Source organism: Zingiber officinale, chromosome 8B (genome assembly GCF_018446385.1).
Source record: "Zingiber officinale cultivar Zhangliang chromosome 8B, Zo_v1.1, whole genome shotgun sequence".
Taxonomy (NCBI): Eukaryota; Viridiplantae; Streptophyta; class Magnoliopsida; order Zingiberales; family Zingiberaceae; genus Zingiber; species Zingiber officinale.
Genome location: NC_056001.1, coordinates 27,517,042 through 27,539,196, shown reverse-complemented (window position 1 = coordinate 27,539,196; position 22,155 = coordinate 27,517,042). Strand labels below are relative to the sequence as shown.

General features: G+C 37.8%; 1 protein-coding gene across 1 annotated transcript; it reads right to left on the bottom strand.

Moving 5' to 3' along the window:
• Nucleotides 1-20,155: 20,155 nt before the first annotated feature.
• On the bottom strand, nt 20,156-21,847 carry LOC122013621 (3-ketoacyl-CoA synthase 11-like). The gene is made up of 2 exons (XM_042569871.1): nt 21,120-21,847; nt 20,156-20,930 (listed from the first exon to the last, which is right to left on the bottom strand). Exons 1-2 carry the CDS (start codon nt 21,845-21,847, stop codon nt 20,156-20,158), a joined length of 1,503 nt encoding a protein of 500 aa, XP_042425805.1.
• Between the last annotated feature and the right edge of the window lie 308 nt (nt 21,848-22,155).

Below are 22,155 nucleotides of genomic sequence, written 5' to 3'. Positions count from 1 at the left end.
GTATACTGCTGTTTCCAGAGCATATCCCCAAAACGAATTTGGTAATTCTGAATAACTCATCATCGATCTAACCATCTCCATAAGAGTCCTGTTCCTTCGCTTGCTACACCATTCGGGTGTTCCAGGTGCAGACAATTGGGATTGAATCCCACCTCGATAAGTAATTCCTAAACTCTCTAAGAGGTATTCGCCACCACGATCGATCGTAGTGTCTTGATACTTTTACCTAATCGTTTCTCCACATCACCTTGTATTCTTTGAACTTGTCAAAGCATTCGGACTTCGCGCATTAGGTAAATGTATCCATATCTTGAATAATCGCTATGAAAGAGACAAAATATTCAAAACCTCCTCTTGCCCGGATAGACATAGGACCACACAAATCGAGTGAACCAACTCTAACACTTCTTTGGCTCTATACCCCTTGGCCTTGAATGGCCTCTTGGTCATTTTACCTTCTAAGCAAGATTCACAAGTTGGAAAATTTTCCAACTCTAATGAACTCAAAAGTCCATCGGCTATAAGCCTCTGAATCCTACTTAAATTAATATGACCAAGTCTTAGATGCCAAAGATATGCTTGGTTCATTTCTGAAGGTTCTTTTCTCTTATTAGAATTAGAAGATGAGTTATAAATTTCCATGTTTTGCTTTGTGGAAGAAATTGGATTTAAAATATACAAATTGCCAACTAATGCACCAGAACAGATAATCACTTTATTTCTTTTAATAACTACATCGTTACTGAAAGAAACTGAATATCCATCTAAAAATAGTTTAGAAACTGAAATTAAATTCTTTCTAAAACTGGGTACATAAAGATAATTTCTTAAAACCAAATTTCTATTTCTACTAAAAGACAAGTAGACGTCTCCCACTGCAACAACTGCCACCTTAGTAGCATTGCCCATGTAGACGGTAATCTCCCCTTCAGATAGTCGTCGGGTTTCCTGGAACCCCTGCAAGGAATTGCAGACATGATCAGTGGCTCCCGTATCTACACACCAGGTGCTGGTAGATAACACCGCTAAACATGTTTCAACAACTAGAGCATGAGATATACCTTTATTTTGGTTCTTACGAGGACAGTCGTCCTCCCTGCTTGCAGATGAAGCACTTGCCTTCTGCTTCTTCATTTAAATCCCGTACTCGAGATTTATTCACTTTCTTTCTAAACCAACTTGTTTCTTCTTCTTCTTTCCTTTCGGTTTAGAAGTAGAACCATTTTCAGCATAGTGAATTTGAGCATTGTGACGAAATAACCCTTCTGCTGCTTGAAGTTCCGTCAGAGTTCCCTAATGAATAAATCCTTTTATTCATATTATAGTTCAGGCGGAACTGCTCAAAACTTCTAGGTAGCGTTTGGAGGATCATATCGATCTGGGTTTCCCCATCAATTTCTCCTCCAAGGATTTGTATTTCGTTCAGATAAGCCATCATCTTTAGGATATGATCCCTTACGGGAGTACCCTCTTGCATGGTGGCTGTCATTATCTTTCTCATAGCTTCTTGTCTAGAAGCCCTATCCCGATGACCAAATAGTTCCTTGAGATTGTTCATAATATCATAAGTGTTGGTAAATCTTTATGCCGATGTTGCAATACATTTGACATTGAAGCCAAAATGTAACACCGCGCCATCTCATCTGCCTTTACCCATCTCTTATGATATTCAATCTCCTCTTGGGTAGATTCACCATTGGGTGCATCAGGGACAAGGTCGGTCAGACAAATTTATAGCTTTCAGCAGATAGACAATATCCAGGTTTCTTTTCCAATCTATGTAATTTGGTCTAGTAAGTCTATTTTGTTGAAGTATGATGGACAGTGGGTTGAAAGTCATCCTAAGAATCACAAATAACTTTTTGTCAGAACTCTAAATTTAGAATAATATTGATTCCTCAAACAATACTATTTTAAATTAACCAACACCTCATAACACCGTGAATTTTGTATGCCACGTTAGTGTGGACGTATACAATTTCAACATTTGTAAAAGGAGGGTTTTAACCCATTAATTTTATTATCTTGTCAACCTAACTTTTTGATAAATAAAATTAATAGTTGGTATTATTTGGTCACACAAATAATAGCAGTGACTCCGTTGGGGAGGATACTATTAGATGTGTCTAAGTGTACACCATTACTTGACACTAGAACCATTAATAAGATTATGCCCCTTCCGTTGGGGAAGATCACACGCTCTTAATTAACTTCCTATAGTCATCCAAAAATGGAAGTCTGTGTTAGAGTGTATACTAAAAGCCTAGCTTTTGGTATAAACATTTATCTAGAAATAAGAATCACATTGGTCGAATGTCTACATTTATGATAAATGTAGTTGTTCAATTAATTTATATTGTAGATGACATGATGTGTGGTGTCACACACAGAAGATCATGTTATCAGTAGCTTATAAATTATAAACAGTAGCTCACGACCATGATGGAAAGGAACAAACCATTGGAAGATCGTAGTGTAATTAGGTATTAGTTTATCTTGACTATATAATTACACTAGTACACTCAGAGTGTATTGAGTAGGACCATTTGAGGTCGTTTCTTTTATACTGACTTTATAAAGAAACAAAGACCTCGGTTATTATGGAAGTGTGTGCTCTTAATCCTAATGTAATAACAAGCACATATATTTGATATTTATTTCTTTAATTTATCAATGGGTGAGATTTAGTTCGTTGAATCAATAAACCCGATAAGTTGGGAAATGGTATCACTTATAGTGTGTGTTGTTGATTATAGAAGGAAACTGTGTCCTAGAGATACTAGGTTGATAATGTCCTCAAGAGGAGCTCATAAAGATTGTCATGTTAAACCTGCAGGTGGACTTAGTCCGACATGATAATAAGGTTGAGTGGTACTACTCTTGGACTTAGATATTAATTAAATGAGTTGTCTGTAACTAACTGAATTATTGGACATTTGATATCTTAAAAACAGGAGACTAACACACTCATAATAAGAAGGAGCCCAAAATGTAATTTGGGATTGGTGCGGTAGTTCAATGATAATTCTCTAGTGGAATGAATTATCATTGATAAAATTAAGTTGTGTGTTCGGGAACACGGGATGCTTAATTTTATCGGAGACCAAAACCAATTCCTCCTCTCGGTCCCTATCGTAGCCTCTTATTTGTAGAAGTTTTATACTCACCTATACCCACCTTCTATACCCACTAATAAGGGGCCGGCCAAGCTAGCTTGGGAACCAAGCTAGGGCCGGCCTAGGTATATTGGGTGGCCCTAGCTTGAACCCAAGCTAGTGGGGCCGCCAAATTAAATTAAAAAGGGATTTTAATTTTAGTTTTTATTATGTGGAAGAAATAATTTTTTAAAGAGAATTAAAATTAAAATATCTCTCTTGTAAAAGATCTACAAAAGATTAAAGAAAGAGATTAGATCTCTTTCCTTATTTGTAGATTGATGAGTTATTTTATTTTCTCTTTAAAAATTATCCACATGTTGATAAAATTAAAATTATAGAAATTTCTTTTATCAACCATGAAGAGATTTTTAAAGAGAAATTTTATTTTTAAAATTTCCGGAAACAAATTAGGAAGTTTTAATTTGTTGATTAAAACTTGTCTAATTTATTTCATCTAGAAGTGGCCGGCCATTAGAGATTAAATTGGGAAATTTTATTTAATTTTTCTCAATTAAATCATGTCAAGGAAATTAAGGAAATTTTATTGTAATTAAATTTCCTAATTTGCCTAGGCCAAGGAATATAAAAGAAGGGGTGAGGGTGCCTTCACAAGACACAACATCTATTATTCCTGTCCCTCTTTTGTTCCTTGGTGTGGCTGGCCAACCTCTCCCTCTCTTCCTCTTGTGGTGGCCGAACCCTACCCTTCTATTGGAGCTCTTGTGGTGGCCGGATACTACTCGGAGAAGAAGAAGAAGAAGGAGAGAAAGCTAGCATCTCTTGAAGCTTGGTTAGTATTTTATTTTTCTTCCTTGGTGAAGCTTCCTCTTTGTTGGCCGAACCTAGCTAGGAGGAGAAGAAGGTGATTGGTGGTTTCTCGTCTCGGAAGATCGTTGCCCACACAACGTCCGAGGTTAGAAGAGGAATACGGTAGAAGATCAAGAGGTTTTTCTACAAGGTATAACTAGTAAATTTTATTTCCGCATCATGCTAGTTATTTATGGAAATAATACCAAATACAAGAGGCTTACGTCCTAGAATTTCGAATATGTTTTTTCAAAGTTGTGTTCTTTTGTTTCTTTCTTTTCCTTGTGATTTGATTGTTCTCTTTGGTTAACCTAAAGTTATTTTAGGAAATTAAATATTAGCTTTCTATTAAAGGTTTTGTCTAGTCGGTGGTGGTTGCTCCCATATCCAAGAAGGCCATGTGCCTCGCCACGTCGAACCTTTTATGGAAATTAATATTTAATGGAATTAATAACTTAAGGAGACTTGGGTCGAACATGTTAAGTTCCGCAGGAGATCCAAGTCAAAACCTAAAAGAACAAATAGATTAAGTTTTGGATCAAACGTGTTAAGTTCCGCAGGCGATCCAAAATTTAATTTAAAAGAACACATGGTAGCTAGGAAAAGGTTCAGACCTTTGTACAAAATTTTTGTACAGTGGAACCTATAGGTTTTCCGAGTAGCAACCAAAAATTGGTATCAGAGCTAGGGTTTTGCCTCTGTGTATTTGATATTAGTTTAATTATGCACATGTCATACATAATTTAGGCAGGATAATAGTAGGATGTGCTAACTTTGTGGATGCAGGATCCAACTATTATGGCTTTTAGTTATTATGTGTGTGATTGGACCCTTGGACATGTCAAGGGCATTTATCTGTGTGTGCATGATTGTATTAAAATACAGCAGGAGCTGTATTTAGTTTTATTAGGATTTTATTTTTGATCTAGATACATGTACATTCCTTTTATGGAATATAGGATCAAAATGTAAAATTCTATGTATGTCGCGGATCGAATCTTGCAAAGCGTGGAACCTTCTAAGGACCAGAGGCGCTGAACTAGTAGCAAGATGGATGCGACAGACCCGGTGGTGGTGGCCAAATATGGTAGCAGACTTGGGATGACAACACACTGAGGATAACTAGAGATAAAAGCCATAATAGTTGAAAATTAGATTTTCTATTTATTGCTTTTATATTGTCTGTGTGCATGTTAGTATACATGACTAGTAGGCTAGCATAGTTAAAATTCCTCGTTTATAAATAACTAAGTGGGAGAGGGATTTTTAAATAAATCCCATGGTCTCCATTACTGGTTTGTAAGTGATGCAAACAAGCTTGCGCGTTGGCTCTGAGTGCCTTCCTCCATAACGGATGAGCTTGTTTGTGGATCACTAGAACATACTTCCATTTTTGGATGACTATAGGAAGTTAATGAAGAGCGTGTGATCTTCCCCAACGGAAGGGGCATAATCTTATTAATGGACTTAGTGTCAAGTAATGGTATACACTTAGACACATCTAATAGTATCCTCCCCATCGGAGTCACTGCTATTATTTGTGTGACCAAATGAAACCAACTATTAATTTGTCATAAAACTAGGTTGACAAGATAATAAAATTAAAGGGTTAAAACACCTCTTACAAATGATTGATTTTGTATACGTCCACACTAACGTGGCATACAAAATTAACGGTGTTTGAGATAATTTTATTTGTCATAAAGATACGTTGACAAGATAGTTAATGGGTAAAACCCTCCTTTTACAAATGTTGAATTTGTATACGTCCACACTAACGTGGCATGCAAAATTCACTGTGTTTGAGGTGTTGGTGAATTTAAATAATATTGTTTGAGGAATCAATATTTTATTTTAAATTCAAAGAGTTTTGACCAAATATTTGATCAAAGATGATCAACTATTAATTTTATTCATAAAGTAAAGTTGACGAGATAATAAAATTAATGAATAAAATCTCCTCTTCGATTTTGTATACACAAAATTCATGGAGATTTTAAGGAGTTGATCTTGACCAAATATTTTGTGATTCTTAGGATGTTTGTCAATCCCTAGTAGTCATACTATAGAAAAGACTTATTAGTCCCAATTGTAATGATTGGAAATAGGACTTGGACATTAAGGTAGACCTTCTTAGAACTAAGAACAATTTAGATGTATTTAATTCATTAGTTGAAACATGTCCAGTGGTGTTATCTACCGAACCTGGAGTGTAGATACAAGATGCCATTAATCATGTCTGCAATTCATTGCAGGGTTCCAGAAACCCGACAACTAAATGAAAGGTAAATCACCGTCCACATGGGCACTACTGTAAAAGTGGTAGCTATTGCAGTGGGAGATGTTTATCCTTTGATAAGAATAAAATATGGATTTTAAGTAATTATCTTTACGTACCAAGTTTAGAAAGAACCTGATTTCAGTTTCTAAACTATTATAGATATTGTGTCTATTTTGATAACAAAGTTGTTATCAAGAAAAATAGGAAAGTTATCTATTCGGTATGATGGTTGACAATTTATAATCCAATAATTCCCACGATGCAACAAATGGAAATTAGTAACACATCTTCTAATTTTAAGAGAAAGCAACCTTCTAAATGAACCAATTATATCTTTGGCATATAAAGCTAGGTTATACTTGAGTAGGATTCATTGGTAGTCGATGAACTTTTGGGTTCATTGGTAGTGGAAATCTTTCCAACTCATGAGTCTTACTTGGAAGAAAAATAACCAAGAAGCTTTTAAGTCCAAGGATATGGAGTCAAAGATATGTTGAAATCGGTTCATTCGATTTGTGTGATCCTATGACTATCCGGACAAGAGGTAGTATTGAATATTTTGTCTAATTTATAGACAACTATTCAAGATACAAATAAATTTACTTAATGTACCGCAAGACTAAGTACTTTGATTAGTTCAAAGAGTACAAGGTTGATGTGGAGGAATAAAGTAAAAAGTCACTATGGAAGATCGTAGTGGCAAGTACCTCTTGAGAGATTTTAGGAGTCACTTATCAGAAGTTGATTTCAATCCCAACTAATCATCCGAACACCCCAACAGAATGGTGTAGTAGAAAGAAGGTAAAGAACTCTTATGGAATAATTAGATAGATGATGAGTTATTCAGAAAATTACCAAATTTGTTTTAAGGATAAACTCTGAAAATGAAAGTGAACATAGTGTCTTCCAAGTCATAACTCTCTACTCATATAGAGTTGCTGAATAGGCGTAAGCCTATTTTGAAGCATATTCGGATTTAGGAAATCCAACATATATGTTAAAGAGAGATAATGATAAGTTGGATAGGAGTTCACTTGTTTGTAAGTTATCCTAGATAAACAAAAGTAGGTTTATAGTCTTAAAAATCAGAAGATCATTGATAACATCAATGACTGATTTTTAGAAAAGGACTATATAATGAACCACGTGCTCATAAGTAAATTTGTTCTTAAGAAAATAATAAAAGACATGTCTAATCTAGTACCAACTGTACAAGATGAGATACCACAAGAAAACTGCAACACGTATCACAAATGATACACAATTGCAGAAAATGCCTTGTCGTAGTGGGAGGGTTGTTAAGCAACCTTAAAAGATTCATGTTTTGGGAGAGTTTTTGAACTCGATCCCTGAAGGACATGAACCTGATCTCCGGACATATGACTAAGCACTCCAAGATAAATATGAAGCATCTTGGCAAAGAGTAATGAATAATAGAATTAGAATATATGTACTCTAATAAAATCTGGAAGCTTGTAGAACCACCAAGTGGTGTAAAAGCCTTTGGGTGTAAAAGGTCTATAATAGAAAACGAGGGATAGACAGGAAGGTAGAAACCTTCAAAGCAAGGCTTGATGAAAAAGGAAACCTTTTTCACCGGTAGCCATGCTTAAGTCTATCCGGATTCTTTATCTATTTGGCAAGTGGATGTCAAGACAGCATTCCTTAATAGAAGTCTTGAAGAAAGCATCCATATAAAGCAACCAGAAGGGTTCATTGCAAAGTGCTAAGAGCATCTTGTGTGCAAGCTCAATCAGTCTATGGACTGATACAAAGCTTCAAGGTCTTGGAACATCCAGTTTATCAAAGTAATCCACACCTATGGATTTATTGAGTAAACGGATAAAGTTTTGTGTATACAAAAGATGTGATGGAAACGTGGTGGTATTTCTTGTACTATACGTAGATAACATTTTTGGTAGTTGGAAACAATATCAAAATGTTGTCAGAAGTAGGGGTATGGTTGTCCAAATAATTCGATATAAAGGACTTGGGAGAATGTATATATTTTTTAAGATCAAAGTAATAAGGGATCACAAGAAAAAAATATATTTATTCCAAGCTTGATACATTGAAAAAATCCTTGCTCGTTTTAAGCATGCAAAACTCCTCAAAAGGTTTCTTACCTTTTAAGCATGGAGTGTCTTTATCTAAAGAGATGTCTCCGATGACATTAAAGGAGATTGAGGACATATAGGCAGTTCTTTATGCTTCGGCAGTTAGACAACCTAATATATGCTATGCACGAGATCAAAAATCTGTTTTGCTAAGAGCATAGTCAGCAGATATCAAAGTAACCCTAGACAAGGACATTGGACTGCAGTAAAGTATATATTAAAGTACCTTAGAGGCATAAAGATTATATGCTAGCTTACAAGGCAGTTAATTTGGTTACTATGGGTTGTATGGATTTTGACCTCCAATCGGATAGGGACAATAATAAGTCAACCTCAGGGTTTTTGTGTTTATTTTAGGAGGTAAAGTCATAACTATGGAAGAGTGATAAGCATAGGTGTTTTTCTGGACTCCACCATAGAAGCTTAGTATATGGCAAGCCTCTGAGGTAGCCATTAAAAGCTGTATGACTCAATAACCTCAAGATAGACTTAGATATGATTTCTGGTTTGTCCAAAGATTATTACAATTTATTGTAATAATGTTGGTGCAGTAGCAAACTCGAAGAAACCATAAGTCTATAAGGCAAGTAAACACAATAGAGCGCAAGTACCACCCAATACGAGAAATCGTATAAACGAGGAGAAGTTGTTGCCGCCTAGATTGCATCAGGTGATGACCTATTGATCCTTCCACTGAGGTCCTTAAGGCAAGAGCTTTTGATGGGCATGTTGAAGGGTTAGGAATCAGATGTATGGCAGCAGATATAGCAGCTTAGTCTTTTAGTATAAGTGGGAGATTGTTGGAGTGTATACTAAAAGCCTAGCTTTTGGTATAAACATTTATCTAGAAATAAGAATCACATTGGTCGAATGTCTACATTTATGATAAATGTAGTTGTTCAATTAATTTATATTGTAGATGACATGGTGTGTGGTGTCACACACAGAAGATCATGTTATCAGTAGCTTATAAATTATAAACAGTAGCTCACGACCATGATGGAAAGGAACAAACCATTGGAAGGTCGTAGTGTAATTAGGTATTAGTTTATCTTGACTATATAATTACACTAGTACACTCAGAGTGTATTGAGTAGGACCATTTGAGGTCGTTTCTTTTATACTGACTTTATAAAGAAACAAAGACCTCGGTTATTATGGAAGTGTGTGCTCTTAATCCTAATGTAATAACAAGCACATATATTTGATATTTATTTCTTTAATTTATCAATGGGTGAGATTTAGTTCGTTGAATCAATAAACCCGATAAGTTGGGAAATGGTATCACTTATAGTGTGTGTTGTTGATTATAGAAGGAAACTGTGTCCTAGAGATACTAGGTTGATAATGTCCTCAAGAGGAGCTCATAAAGATTGTCATGTTAAACCCTGCAGGTGGACTTAGTCCGACATGATAATAAGGTTGAGTGGTACTACTCTTGGACTTAGATATTAATTAAATGAGTTGTCAGTAACTCACTTAATTAGTGGACATTTGATATCTTAAACACAGGGAGACTAACACACTCATAATAAGAAGGAGCCCAAAATGTAATTTGGGATTGGTGCGGTAGTTCAATGATAATTCTCTAGTGGAATGAATTATCATTGATAAAATTAAGTTGTGTGTTGGCGAACACGGATGCTTAATTTTATCGGAGACCAAAACCAATTCCTCCTCTCGGTCCTATCGTAGCCTCTTATTTGTAGAGTTTTATACCCACCTATACCCACCTTCATACCCACTATAAGCCAGCTTGGGAACCAAGCTAGGGCCTAGGTATATTGGGTGGCCCTAGCTTGAACCCAAGCTAGTGGGGCGCCAAATTAAATTAAAAGGATTTTAATTTTAGTTTTTATTATGTGGAAGAAATAATTTTTAAAGAGAATTAAAATTAAAATATCTCTCTTGTAAAAGATCTACAAAGATTAAAGAAAGAGATTAGATCTCTTTCCTTATTTGTAGATTGATGAGTTATTTTATTTTCTCTTTAAAAATTATCCACATGTTGATAAAATTAAAATTATAGAAATTTCTTTTATCAACCATGAAGAGATTTTTAAAGAGAAATTTTATTTTTAAAATTTCCGGAAACAAATTAGGAAGTTTTAATTTGTTGATTAAAACTTGTCTAATTTATTTCCTCTAGAAGTGGCCGGCCATTAGAGATTAAATTGGGAAATTTTATTTAATTTTTCTCAATTAAATCATGTCAAGGAAATTAAGGAAATTTTATTATAATTAAATTTCCTAATTTGCCTAGGCCAAGGAATATAAAAGAAGGGGTGAGGGTGCCTTCACAAGACACAACATCTATTATTCCTCTCCCTCTTTTGTTCCTTGGTGTGGCCGACCAACCTCTCCCTCTCTTCCTCTTGTGGTGGCCGAACCCTACCCTTCTATTGGAGCTCTTGTGGTGGCCGGATACTACTCGGAGAAGAAGAAGAAGAAGGAGAGAAAGCTAGCATCTCTTGGAGCTTGGTTAGTATTTTGTTTTTCTTCCTTGGTGAAGCTTCCTCTTTGTTGGCCGAACCTAGCTAGGAGGAGAAGAAGGTGATTGGTGGTTTCTCGTCTCGGAAGATCGTTGCCCACACAACGTCCGAGGTTAGAAGAGGAATACGGTAGAAGATCAAGAGGTTTTTCTACAAGGTATAACTAGTAAATTTTATTTCCGCATCATGCTAGTTATTTATGGAAATAATACCAAATACAAGAGGCTTACGTTCTAGAATTTCAAATATGTTTTTCGAAGTTGTGTTCTTTTGTTTCTTTCTTTTCCTTGTGATTTGATTGTTCTCTTTGGTTAACCTAAAGTTATTTTAGGAAATTAAATATTAGCTTTCTATTAAAGGTTTTGTCTAGTCGGTGGTGGTTGCTCCCATATCCAAGAAGGCCATGTGCCTCGCCACGTCAGTACTGGGAACCTTTTATGGAAATTAATATTTAATGGAATTAATAACTTAAGGAGACTTGGGTCGAACGTGTTAAGTTCCGCAGGAGATCCAAGTCAAAACCTAAAAGAACAAATAGATTAAATTTTGGATCAAACGTGTTAAGTTCCGCAGGCGATCCAAAATTTAATTTAAAAGAACACATGGTAGCTAGGAAAAGGTTCAGACCTTTGTACAAAATTTTTGTACAGTGGAACCTATAGGTTTTCCGAGTAGCAACCAACAGTCTGTTCTAGTGATCCGCAAACAAGCTCATCCGTTATGGAGGAAGGCACTCAGAGCCAACGCGCAAGCTTGTTTGCATCACTTACAAACCAGTAATGGAGACCATGGGATTTACTTAAAAATCCCTCTCCCACTTAGTTATTTATAAATGAGGAATTTTAACTATGCCAGCCTACTAAACTTGTAAACTAACATGCACACACAGCACAATATAAAAGCAATAAATAGAAAATCTAATTTTCAACTATTATGGCTTTTATCTTTAATTGTCTTCCGTGTGTTGTCATCCGAAGCTGCTGCCATATTTGGCCACCGCCACCGGGTCTAATTGTCGCATCCATCTTGCTCTGCGCCTCTGGTCCTTAGAAGGTTCCACGCTTTGCAAGATTCGATCCATGACATAAATAGAATTTTACATTTTGATCCTATATTCCATAAAAGGAATGTACATGTATCTAGATCAAAAATAAAATCCTAATAAAACTAAATACAGCTCCTGCTGTATTTTAATACAATCATGCACACACATATAAATTGCCCTTGACATGTCCAAGGGTCCAATCACATACATAATTAACTAAAAGCCATAATAGTTGGATCCTGCATCCACAAAGTTAGCACATCCTACTATTATCCTGCCTAAATTATGTATGACATGTGCATAATTAAACTAAATACCAAATACTCAGAGGCAAAACCCTAGCTCTGATACCAATTGTTGGTTGCTACTCGGAAAACCTATAGGTTCCACTGTACAAAATTTTGTACAAAGGTCTGAACCTTTTTCCTAGCTACCATGTGTTCTTTTAAATTAAATTTTGGATCGCCTGCGGAACTTAACACGTTTGATCCAAAACTTAATCTATTTGTTCTTTAGGTTTTGACTTGGATCTCTGCGGAACTTAACACGTTCGACCCAAGTCTCCTTAAGTTATTAATTCCATTAAATATTAATTTCCATAAAAGGTTCCCAGTACTGACGTGGCGAGGCACATGGCCTTCTTGGATATGGGAGCAACCACCACCGACTAGACAAAACCTTTAATAGAAAGCTAATATTTAATTTCCTAAAATAACTTTAGGTTAACCAAAGAGAACAATCAAATCACAAGGAAAAAAAAAACAAAAGAACACAACTTCGAAAAAACATATTCGAAATTCTAGAACGTAAGCCTCTTGTATTTGGTATTATTTCCATAAATAACTAGCATGATGCGGAAATAGAAATTACTAGTTATACCTTGTAGAAAAACCTCTTGATCTTCTACCGTATTCCTCTTCTAACCTCGGACGTTGTGTGGGCAACGATCCACCGAGATGAGAAACCACCAACCACCTTCTTCTCCTCCAAGCAAGGTTCGGCCACAAAAGAAAAGCTTCACCAAGGAGAAAAACCAAAATACTAACCAAGCTCCAAGAGATACTAGCTTTCTCTCCTTCTTCTTCTTCTTCTCCAAGTAGTATCCGGCCACCACAAGAGCTCCAAGGAAGGGAGAGAGGTTCGGCCACCACAAGAGGAAGAGAGGGAGAGGATGGCCGGCCACACCAAGGAACAAGAGAGGGAGATGAATAATAGATGTTGTGTCTCTTGAAGGCACCCTCACCCCTTCTTTTATATTCCTTGGCCTAGGCAAATTAGGAAATTTAATTACAATAAAATTTCCTCAATTTCCTTGACATGATTTAATTTAGAAAAATAAAATAAATTTTCCAAATCAAACTTCAATGGTCGGCCACATCATTGGAGAACAAATTGGACAAGTTTTAATCAACAATTAAAACTTCCTAATTTGTTTCCGGAAATTTTAAAAAATAAAATTTCTCTTTAAAATCTCTTCATGGTTGATAAAAGGAAATTTCTATAATTTTAATTTTATCAACATGTGAATAATTTTAAAGAGAAAATAAAACATCTCTCAATCTACAAATAAGGAAAGAGATCTAATCTCTTTCTTTAATCTTTGTAGATCTTTTACAAAGAGATATTTTAATTTTAATTCTCTTTAAATTATATCTTCCACATAATAATAAAATTAAAATTAAATTTCTTTTTAATTTATTTTGGCGGCCCTACTAGCTTGGGTTCAAGCTAGGGCCGCCACCCAATCTTGGCTGGCCCTAGCTTGATCCCAAGCTAGCTTGGCCCCTATTGGGTGGGTATAGAAGGTGGGTATAGGTGGGTATAGAACTCTATAAATAAGAGGCTACGATAGGGACCGAGAGGAGGAATTGGTTTTGGTCTCCGATAAAATTAAGCATCCCGTGTTCGCGAACACACAACTTAATTTTATCAATGATAATTCATTCCACTAGAGAACTATCATTGAACTACCGCACCAATCCCAAATTACATTTTGGGCTCCTTCTTATTATGAGTGTGTTAGTCTCCCTGTGTTTAAGATATCGAATGTCCACTAATTAAGTGAGTTCGACAACTCATTTAATTAATATCTAAGTCCAAGAGTAGTACCACTCAACCTTATTATCATGTCGGACTAAGTCCACCTGCAGGGTTTAACATGACAATCTTTATGAGCTCCTCTTGAGGACATTATCAACCTAGTATCTCTAGGACACAGTTTCCTTCTATAATCAACAACACACACTATAAGTGATATCATTTCCCAACTTATCGAGTTTATTGATTCATCGAACTAAATCTCACCCATTGATAAATTAAAGAAATAAATATCAAACATATGTGCTTGTTATTATATTAGGATTAAGAGCACACACTTCCATAATAACTGAGGTCTTTGTTCCTTTATAAAGTCAGTATAAAAGAAACGACATCTAATGGTCCTACTCAATACACTCTGAGTGTACTAGTGTAATTGTATAGTCAAGATAAACTAATACCTAATTACACTACGACCTTCTAATGGTTTGTTCCTTTCCATTTTAGTCGTGAGCTACTGTTTATAATTTATAAGGTACTGATAACATCATCTTCTGTATGTGACACCACATACTATGTTATCTACAATATAAATTAAATGAACAACTACAAACAAATGTAGACAATTAGACCAAATGTGATTCTTTATTCATAATGAATGTTTACAAAGCTTAGGCTTTCAGTATACACTCCAACGCAAGTAAGTCAAAGGGATTGATCGGATACTTGGCACGAGGAAATCCAAATGGGTCAAAATTTGACCAGACATCTGGTGAAGGTCCAAGTGGGTCATGGAGGACCGGAAACTTGGCACGAGGAGTAAAGTCCAAGTGGGTTAAAGGAATTGACCAAACACTTGGTGAGGGAGTCCTGGCAGGTCAAGGATGATCGGATACTAGGCAAGATGTACCAGCAGGTCATGGTTGACCGGATGTTGGTTTAGGGGACTTTGGACTTGGTTTTGGGCAAAAACCTTGAGCTGGATCGATCAGCCGATCGATTGGCTCATGCCCAATCGATCGGCTGATCGATTGGGTGAGTCCCCGCGATAAGCCTCCTCCCAATCGATCGGTGGATCAATTGGAAGAAGCTCGCGATCGCACAGAATGGCTCTGGATCGATCGACCGATCGATTCAGAGCCTCCAATCGATCAGCCGATCGATTGGGAGTCGCGATTCTGTGCGATAAGCCCTGGATCGATCGGCCGATCGATCCAGGCAATTCCCAAGAGCCCAGAGGCGCTCTGGATCGATCGGCCGATCGATCCAAAGCCTCCCCAATCGATTGGGAGCAATCCAATCGATTGGGATTTGACCGTTGGTGTCGTATTTAGCTGTTGGCGAGCGTTTCTCTCGATAGATCTCTCGGCTTTCCTCTCCAGCGACAACAACGACCACAGAGCTTCTCCACAGTCACTCTGACGCCAGATCTTGAAGGTTCTTGGAGGCATTTTCAAGTCAAGAGGCGAATCTACAGCAAGAAGAAGAAGTTAGGGTTAGGGTTTATTGTGTAAACCGTGTAAGCTTTCCCTTGTATTTGCTTCTCTTTGTTTCTTGTTGTATCGAGAGTATTGTAGGGCTTCTCCGCTTTCGGTAGTTACCGAAAAGGAGTGTTTACATAGTGGAGGGTGCATGAGTGTGTGGATCATCGGATTAGTCACCTCTTCTTGAGGTGGATACCAAGTAAATCCCTAGTGTTAGCGTTGTTGTTTGTGTTTCTTATATTTCCACTGCACACCATCGAAGAAACAAGGCAACGAAGAGCACGAGATCACGCCGAGCTATTCACCCCCCTCTAGCTACATTTTCGGTCCCAACACCATGGAGGTATATGTCGATGACATATTAATAAAATCTCTTTGAGCTATTGACCTTTGCGCATATATTGAAGAAACTTGTCAAACTTTGAGGGCATATCAGATAAAATTGAACCCAAAAACAAGTACCTGTCGGGTAATAAGTGTTCGGGTAATAAGTGTCCGGGTGGGCCAATTGTCTGGCTCGGATAATACAGTAAGATAGCCAGAGGCTCAGTGTGAAGCAGCAGGACACTAAGAAGACTAGAGAGTTTATCCGAATGGGAGGGGCATGCTACTATACTCAGTCACCGCAGGGAAGAGCAGCTGAGGTCGATAGAGAGGAGGAGTCCCGACCGAGCGGCTACCTTGCTCGGAAAAGCAGCAGGACTTGGCCATTAACGGAGTGAAGGAGTCCTGACCAAGCTGCTACCCTACTCGGCCAAGTAATGAGACCATTGTCGTATCTCTCGATATCCTTCTGGGAGATAGTATCGCTAACACGAGGCATGGTCAACAGGCAGATCATATGGCGGAAGCTTCTACTATCTTATTAGGGATATACATGCCCTGTTAAGATATTATGTCAGAGGTACTTTCCTGACATGTCCCTTCATAGGATATATTGGAATATGAGTCCATGTCTTGAGGAGCGTGCACATCGCCCACTAGGGCTCTATATAAAGGGGGTCCATCGCCGGCGGAGGTACAAGTTATTACTGTTTATGCTTATATTACTGTTGCTCCGCTTTTCTCTATATTTCAAGTGACTGACTTGAGGATCAAAGGGTCAATGACGGGGACTTCTTCCCTGGCTCGGCACTAACGTTACTTATTTTACAGAGCGGAGTACGTTCTACAGCAAGTCAGTGCAGCAACCACATCCCCAACTTTCCACCCTCCCGTTTTCGGACAGGATTAGAAGAGATTATAGGTTTTGGCTTAGTTCTCCTTCTCTTGGTTGCTTGAAGATCTTGCATATGTGAGCTCGACACTAAAGATAGCAAAAGAATAACAATGGAACTGTAACATCTTCTTGTGGCTTAAACCCCTTTTTAAACACCTCAGAATCATGCTATTTTTCTTTCATTTTTTTTGTCGCCGCCAATAGATTGGCAGAAACACCCCAATTGATTGCTAACCATTTGAATATCCATGGAATGGTCACTGACTCTATATCAACATTTGAGATTATACCATTTTGAATCTCAATCGATTGGTGTGAATATATATATATATATATATATATATATATATATATATATATATATATATATATATATATATATATATATATATATATAATAATTAATCAAATAGGGTAATGTCGAGTATGGATAATCGGTCTAACCCTATAAAAATTTTCGACCGATCAGTAAGATAAATTGGAGTAATTTCTTCAATTAAATGTAGCAAAAGGCAATTCGCTTGTCATCGGTGCCCCCGTCAACCCTTCCCTAGGACAATAAGGAGGAGGTAAATCATAAGTGGTTATTAGACATTAGTGTGGTGGTCAAAGCATGGGGAAGTCATGCTTTGACATGCCGAATTTCGATCCCGTGACCAATAATTTCTTCAATTAATAAAAATAATTAATCATGTTGGATAACGTTAAATCTGGGATGACCGTCCCAGCCCCATGAAAAATTTCCCACCGGCCACCTAAATAAATCGAAAAGTACATACGATGGACGACATAGAAGATGTTGAAGTCCAGCATCTCTTAGTCTCATTTAGAGGAAAAAAGTAATTTTTTCAATAAAAAAATAATTAACGAGTAACGCTGAGCCTGAGATAATTTCTTCAATTAAAAAAAATTGGCTAGCCCTGGGATGACAGGTCCGGCCCTACTGAATTTTTTCACTAGCCACCAGGGTAAATCAGGAAGTGCTCATGGCGAGTAGCCAAGAAACTTAACATTCTTTGGTTACGTGCCCTATTTGGTGGGAAAATTCCTACAAATTCACCATAGTTGACGATCGAATCGTGGATGCGTAGGTGACAACCTGAATGCTCTGTCACTGAACCATAGCCCTGAAGGTAAAATAAAATAATAACTCAGTTAACATCATTGACTAGCTTTATGGTGACCGGTCCGGCGCACAAAATTTTTCCATCGACCACCAGGGTAAATTAGAAAGCACACACGGAGGCCAGTCCAGAAGCCTAGTGTCTTTTGGTTGTGCGCCCCATTTGGAGGAAAATTTTCTGTAAATATGGCATAACTAAGAATCGAACTGCGGGTGTCTATGTGATATTTTATCGAGACAACATAGCCCCGAGGACTAATTCATTCAATTAAATGTGGCAAAAGGCAATTTGCTAGCCCCGCTAACCCGTCCCTAGGCCCATATAGAGGAGTTAAATCACAGATGTCTCTAGCCATTAGTGCAGGTAGTCAAGGCATAGGAGAAGGCATGCTCGGATACGCCAAGTTTCAACTCCAAGATCTCATAATTTCTTCAATTAAAAAATAAATAAGCTCAGGTAGCCTCATTGACTAGTCCTAGGGTGACCGGCTTGACTCCATAAAATTATTCCACCAATCATCAAGGTAAATCGGGAAGCGCGGGCAGCGGACAGCCTAGAAGCCTAGCATCCGTTCGTTGCTCACCCCATTTAGAAGAAAAATTTCTGCAAATACGCCATAATTAGAGATCAAACCGCGAATACCTAGATGACAACCTGGATATCCTATCGCGACACCATACTCCCGGGACATAATTTCTTCAATTAAAAAAAAATGATAATCCTAGTTAACCTCATTAACTATCCCTTTGGGTGATCGGTCCGGCCCCACGGAAGTTTCCCATCGGCCATCAGGGTAAATCATAAAGCACACGCTGCGGCCAGTCTAGAAATCCAACATCCTTTGATTGCACCCCTCATTTGGAGAAAAAATTCCTACAAATACGTCATAGTTGGAGATCGAACTGTCTGGATAACCACCTTCAATTAAAGTACGTTTGGTTTAAGTTATCATTTATAACCTTTAGGGTGCGTTTGGTTGAGGGTTATCCTTGATAACCTTGGTTATCCATCCAACGTTAACAACGAAAACCCTGTTTGGTTTAGGTAATCGATGATTCTCAAGTAATGTTTGATACCCGACACGTCAGCAAAAGAGACATGCAACCCGGAATCGAAAAACCTCAAAAAACTGAGATTTTTTTTTATTCCGGGGTTAACGAAATTTTTTACCTAAAATATCCTCGAATAAGAGAAAAATGTGATAAAAAAAGAAAAATATAAAGGAAAAATAAAAAAATAAAAAATAAAATAAAAAACTTTTAAAAAATAAAAAAAAATGTAAAAACCATTAAAAAATTTATAAAAAAGGAATAAAAAATAGGAAAATAGAAAAAAAAACCATAAAAAATAATTAAAATGTAAAAAAAAATTAAAATATATATTAAAAATAAAAAATAGGAAAAAATAAAAAATTTAAAAAAGCGTAAAAATTTTTAAAAAACGTAAAAAAAATTTAAAAAACAAAAAATACACCTAAAAATAAAGAAAAAATGTGAAAAATAAAAAATAAAAAATAAAAAATGTATAATTTAAATAATAATAATAATAATAATATATGATTGATTTGGTAACTAAGAGTAATATAGTAAAATATTAAAGTAAATTATTTATTAAAATTTTTAAATAAATAAGTTTTTGTTGCATTAATTAGATTAAACTAAATAATATTTGATTATGTTTTATTTCTCATAATTTTAGTTATATGATTACTTAGTAATCACATAATCAAAGTTATACATGATAACTTGATAATCATATAACTAAAATTACGGGAAATAAAACATAACCCCAGTATTATTTTGTCAATTTAAATAAAATAATGAAAATTTATTTATTTAAAATTTTTAATGTATAATATAATTTAATATTTTATTATATGATCATCCGTTCCAAAATTAACTATACTTTTATTATTATTTTTTCAACTTTACTTTTTCCCTCTTTCTTTTTCCTTTTTCTTTTCTACGTTTTTTTATTTGTTTTGTTACGTTTCTTTTCTACGTTTTTTTATTTGTTTTGTTACGTTTTCCTTGTTGTCTAATATTTTTTTACGTTTGCAAAATAAAATATCATATATTTTTATTTATATTTAATTTTTTTAATTTAAATTAAAAATTTTGTTATCAAAAATGTTAAGAGTATTTTTATTAAAACCTTTTTATTAATTCCAGAATCAAGTAATTTTTTTTTTGAGATTTTCTGATTTTAAATTGTATGTGACGTGTCAATCATTACTTAAATCATTAATTAATTAAATTAAATAGAATTTTTATTGATAATGATTATCAAGGATAATCTTCAGGATAAACACTCTAATAGTAAATTACCTTAATAATTAAATTCATCAAAGAGCAAGCACGCATTTATTTAATTTGCGACAGACATCATTCATTAATAATCAAATTTAACAAGTCGAATTCCCATGGTGTCGGCGTTGGGCGTGGCGACCACTTGCACCGGGAACTTGCGGATCTCGTCCACCCACGGGTTGAGGCTGGGGTCCTCCGCCGCCGCCTCCACGGTCCGGAGAGCCCTCCACACGGCGCTGTTGCACTTGAAGCCGCCTCCCAGCGCGATCTGCCACACGCGGTCGCCCTTGCGGACCCGCCCCTTCGCCTCCGTGTACGCCAGCACGTACCACACCGAGCTGCTCGACGTGTTGCCGAATCGGTACAGCGTCATCCGCGACGGCTCCAGGTGCCACTCCGTCAGCCTCAGGCACCGCCCCATCTCCTCCACTACGGCGCGGCCTCCCGTGTGGATGCACACGTGCTCCACCGCCCGCGTGAAGTCCGGCACGTATGCGTTCGTCACGCCGCCCTTGTTACTCATCACCCTCCCCGCCAGCCACTTGGCGACGTAGAGGAGCTTCTCGGAGGTGGGGAGGATGAGGGGGCCGAGGGTGGTGAGGTTGATGCGGAGCGCGTCGGCGGCCACCGCCATGAGGTTCTTGGAGAGGGAGACGCCCAGCTTGCCGTCGGCGTCCACCGCCTGAGCGGCCGCCATGAAGCTCTGGTCCTCGGCGCCCGTGTGCGTGCGCACCACGTGCATAAGCTGGTACTTGGATCGCCGCCGCTCGCTGCGCTTGTTGGTCAGCAGCACGGCGGCGCCGCCCACCCTGAACAAGCAGTTGGACACCAGCATCGACCGGTCTTTGCCATCGTACCTACAATTTTTCAGTGTTTTATCCGGTAAAATATTATTAATAAATTAAATTATAAGGAAAATAATATATTTTTTAAAAATCTCGAGGGTTTATAAAAAATTGAAACGTTTTTTTTATTTATTTTAATTTTAATTTAAACATGTAAAATCTCCTGGTGACGGGCTTCTGCTTAGGATAATTATTTATTACCTGCCGCCCATGGCAGTATTCTCAATGCTGATGACGATGGCATACGAATTCCGGTTGAGCTGGAGAAGATCCCTAGCGAGCGCTATCGCAATCGGACTCGCGCTGCACCCCATCCCGCCAAGGTTGAACGTGATCACGTCGTGCCGGAGCTTGAACCGGTTCGCCACCATCGCCGACAGCGAGGGCGCCGGGTTGAACAGCCCGCAGTTGACGATCAAAATGTCGACGTCCTCCGGCCGCAGCCCCGTCTTCTTCAGCAGCGCCTCCACCGGCTCGAACATCACCGCGCTGGCCTCCTTCCGCGCCTCCACCGGATGGTTGTACGACGGCGCGCGCACTACCGTCTCCGGCAGGTACGTCTCGTGGCCGAGGCCGGAGCGCTCCAAGATCCTGCGCTGGAACTCCAGATTCTCCGGCGAGAACACGCCGGTGAAGTCCGACACCGATATGGACACCTGGGTCGACTTCTTCGGTTTGTAGCACGCGATCTCCATCAGATACACGGGCCGCGGCCGCACGAGGAGGTAGATGATGAGGAGGCAGAGGAGCAGGCATCCGCCGAGCACGGCGGCGGTCGAGTCGAGCTGGCGGCGGAAATCATCCAACGAGACGGACGCTGGCGCCTGGATAAGGAAGAAGGAGAGGAAGATGGAGAGGAGGATGTAGACGCCATGGGCAAAGAAGTAGTCGACGGCGAGCTTCGCGAAGTGCTCTGTTTCTTTAACCATGTTGCCTAAGCTAAATTACAGAGTTATCTAAGTTAATTCTGATTGGTAGCGACGATGGAGAATTTATAGACGCGTCCACATCGAGAATTGATCACGTCATGTCATGTGATGTCAAGTCACGTCATGTCATGTGATGGGGAACGATGGAGCCGTATAAAAAAATAAAATCAAGCACCAACAGCATCTGGATTTTCCTAGATAGTCAATGATGGAACGGGTCGATAATTAGGTCCTTATTTATTATATACAGTACGTAAGTTTTGTTGGATCGATGACGCATATTAGAATAGCATGAATCACGTAGTTCT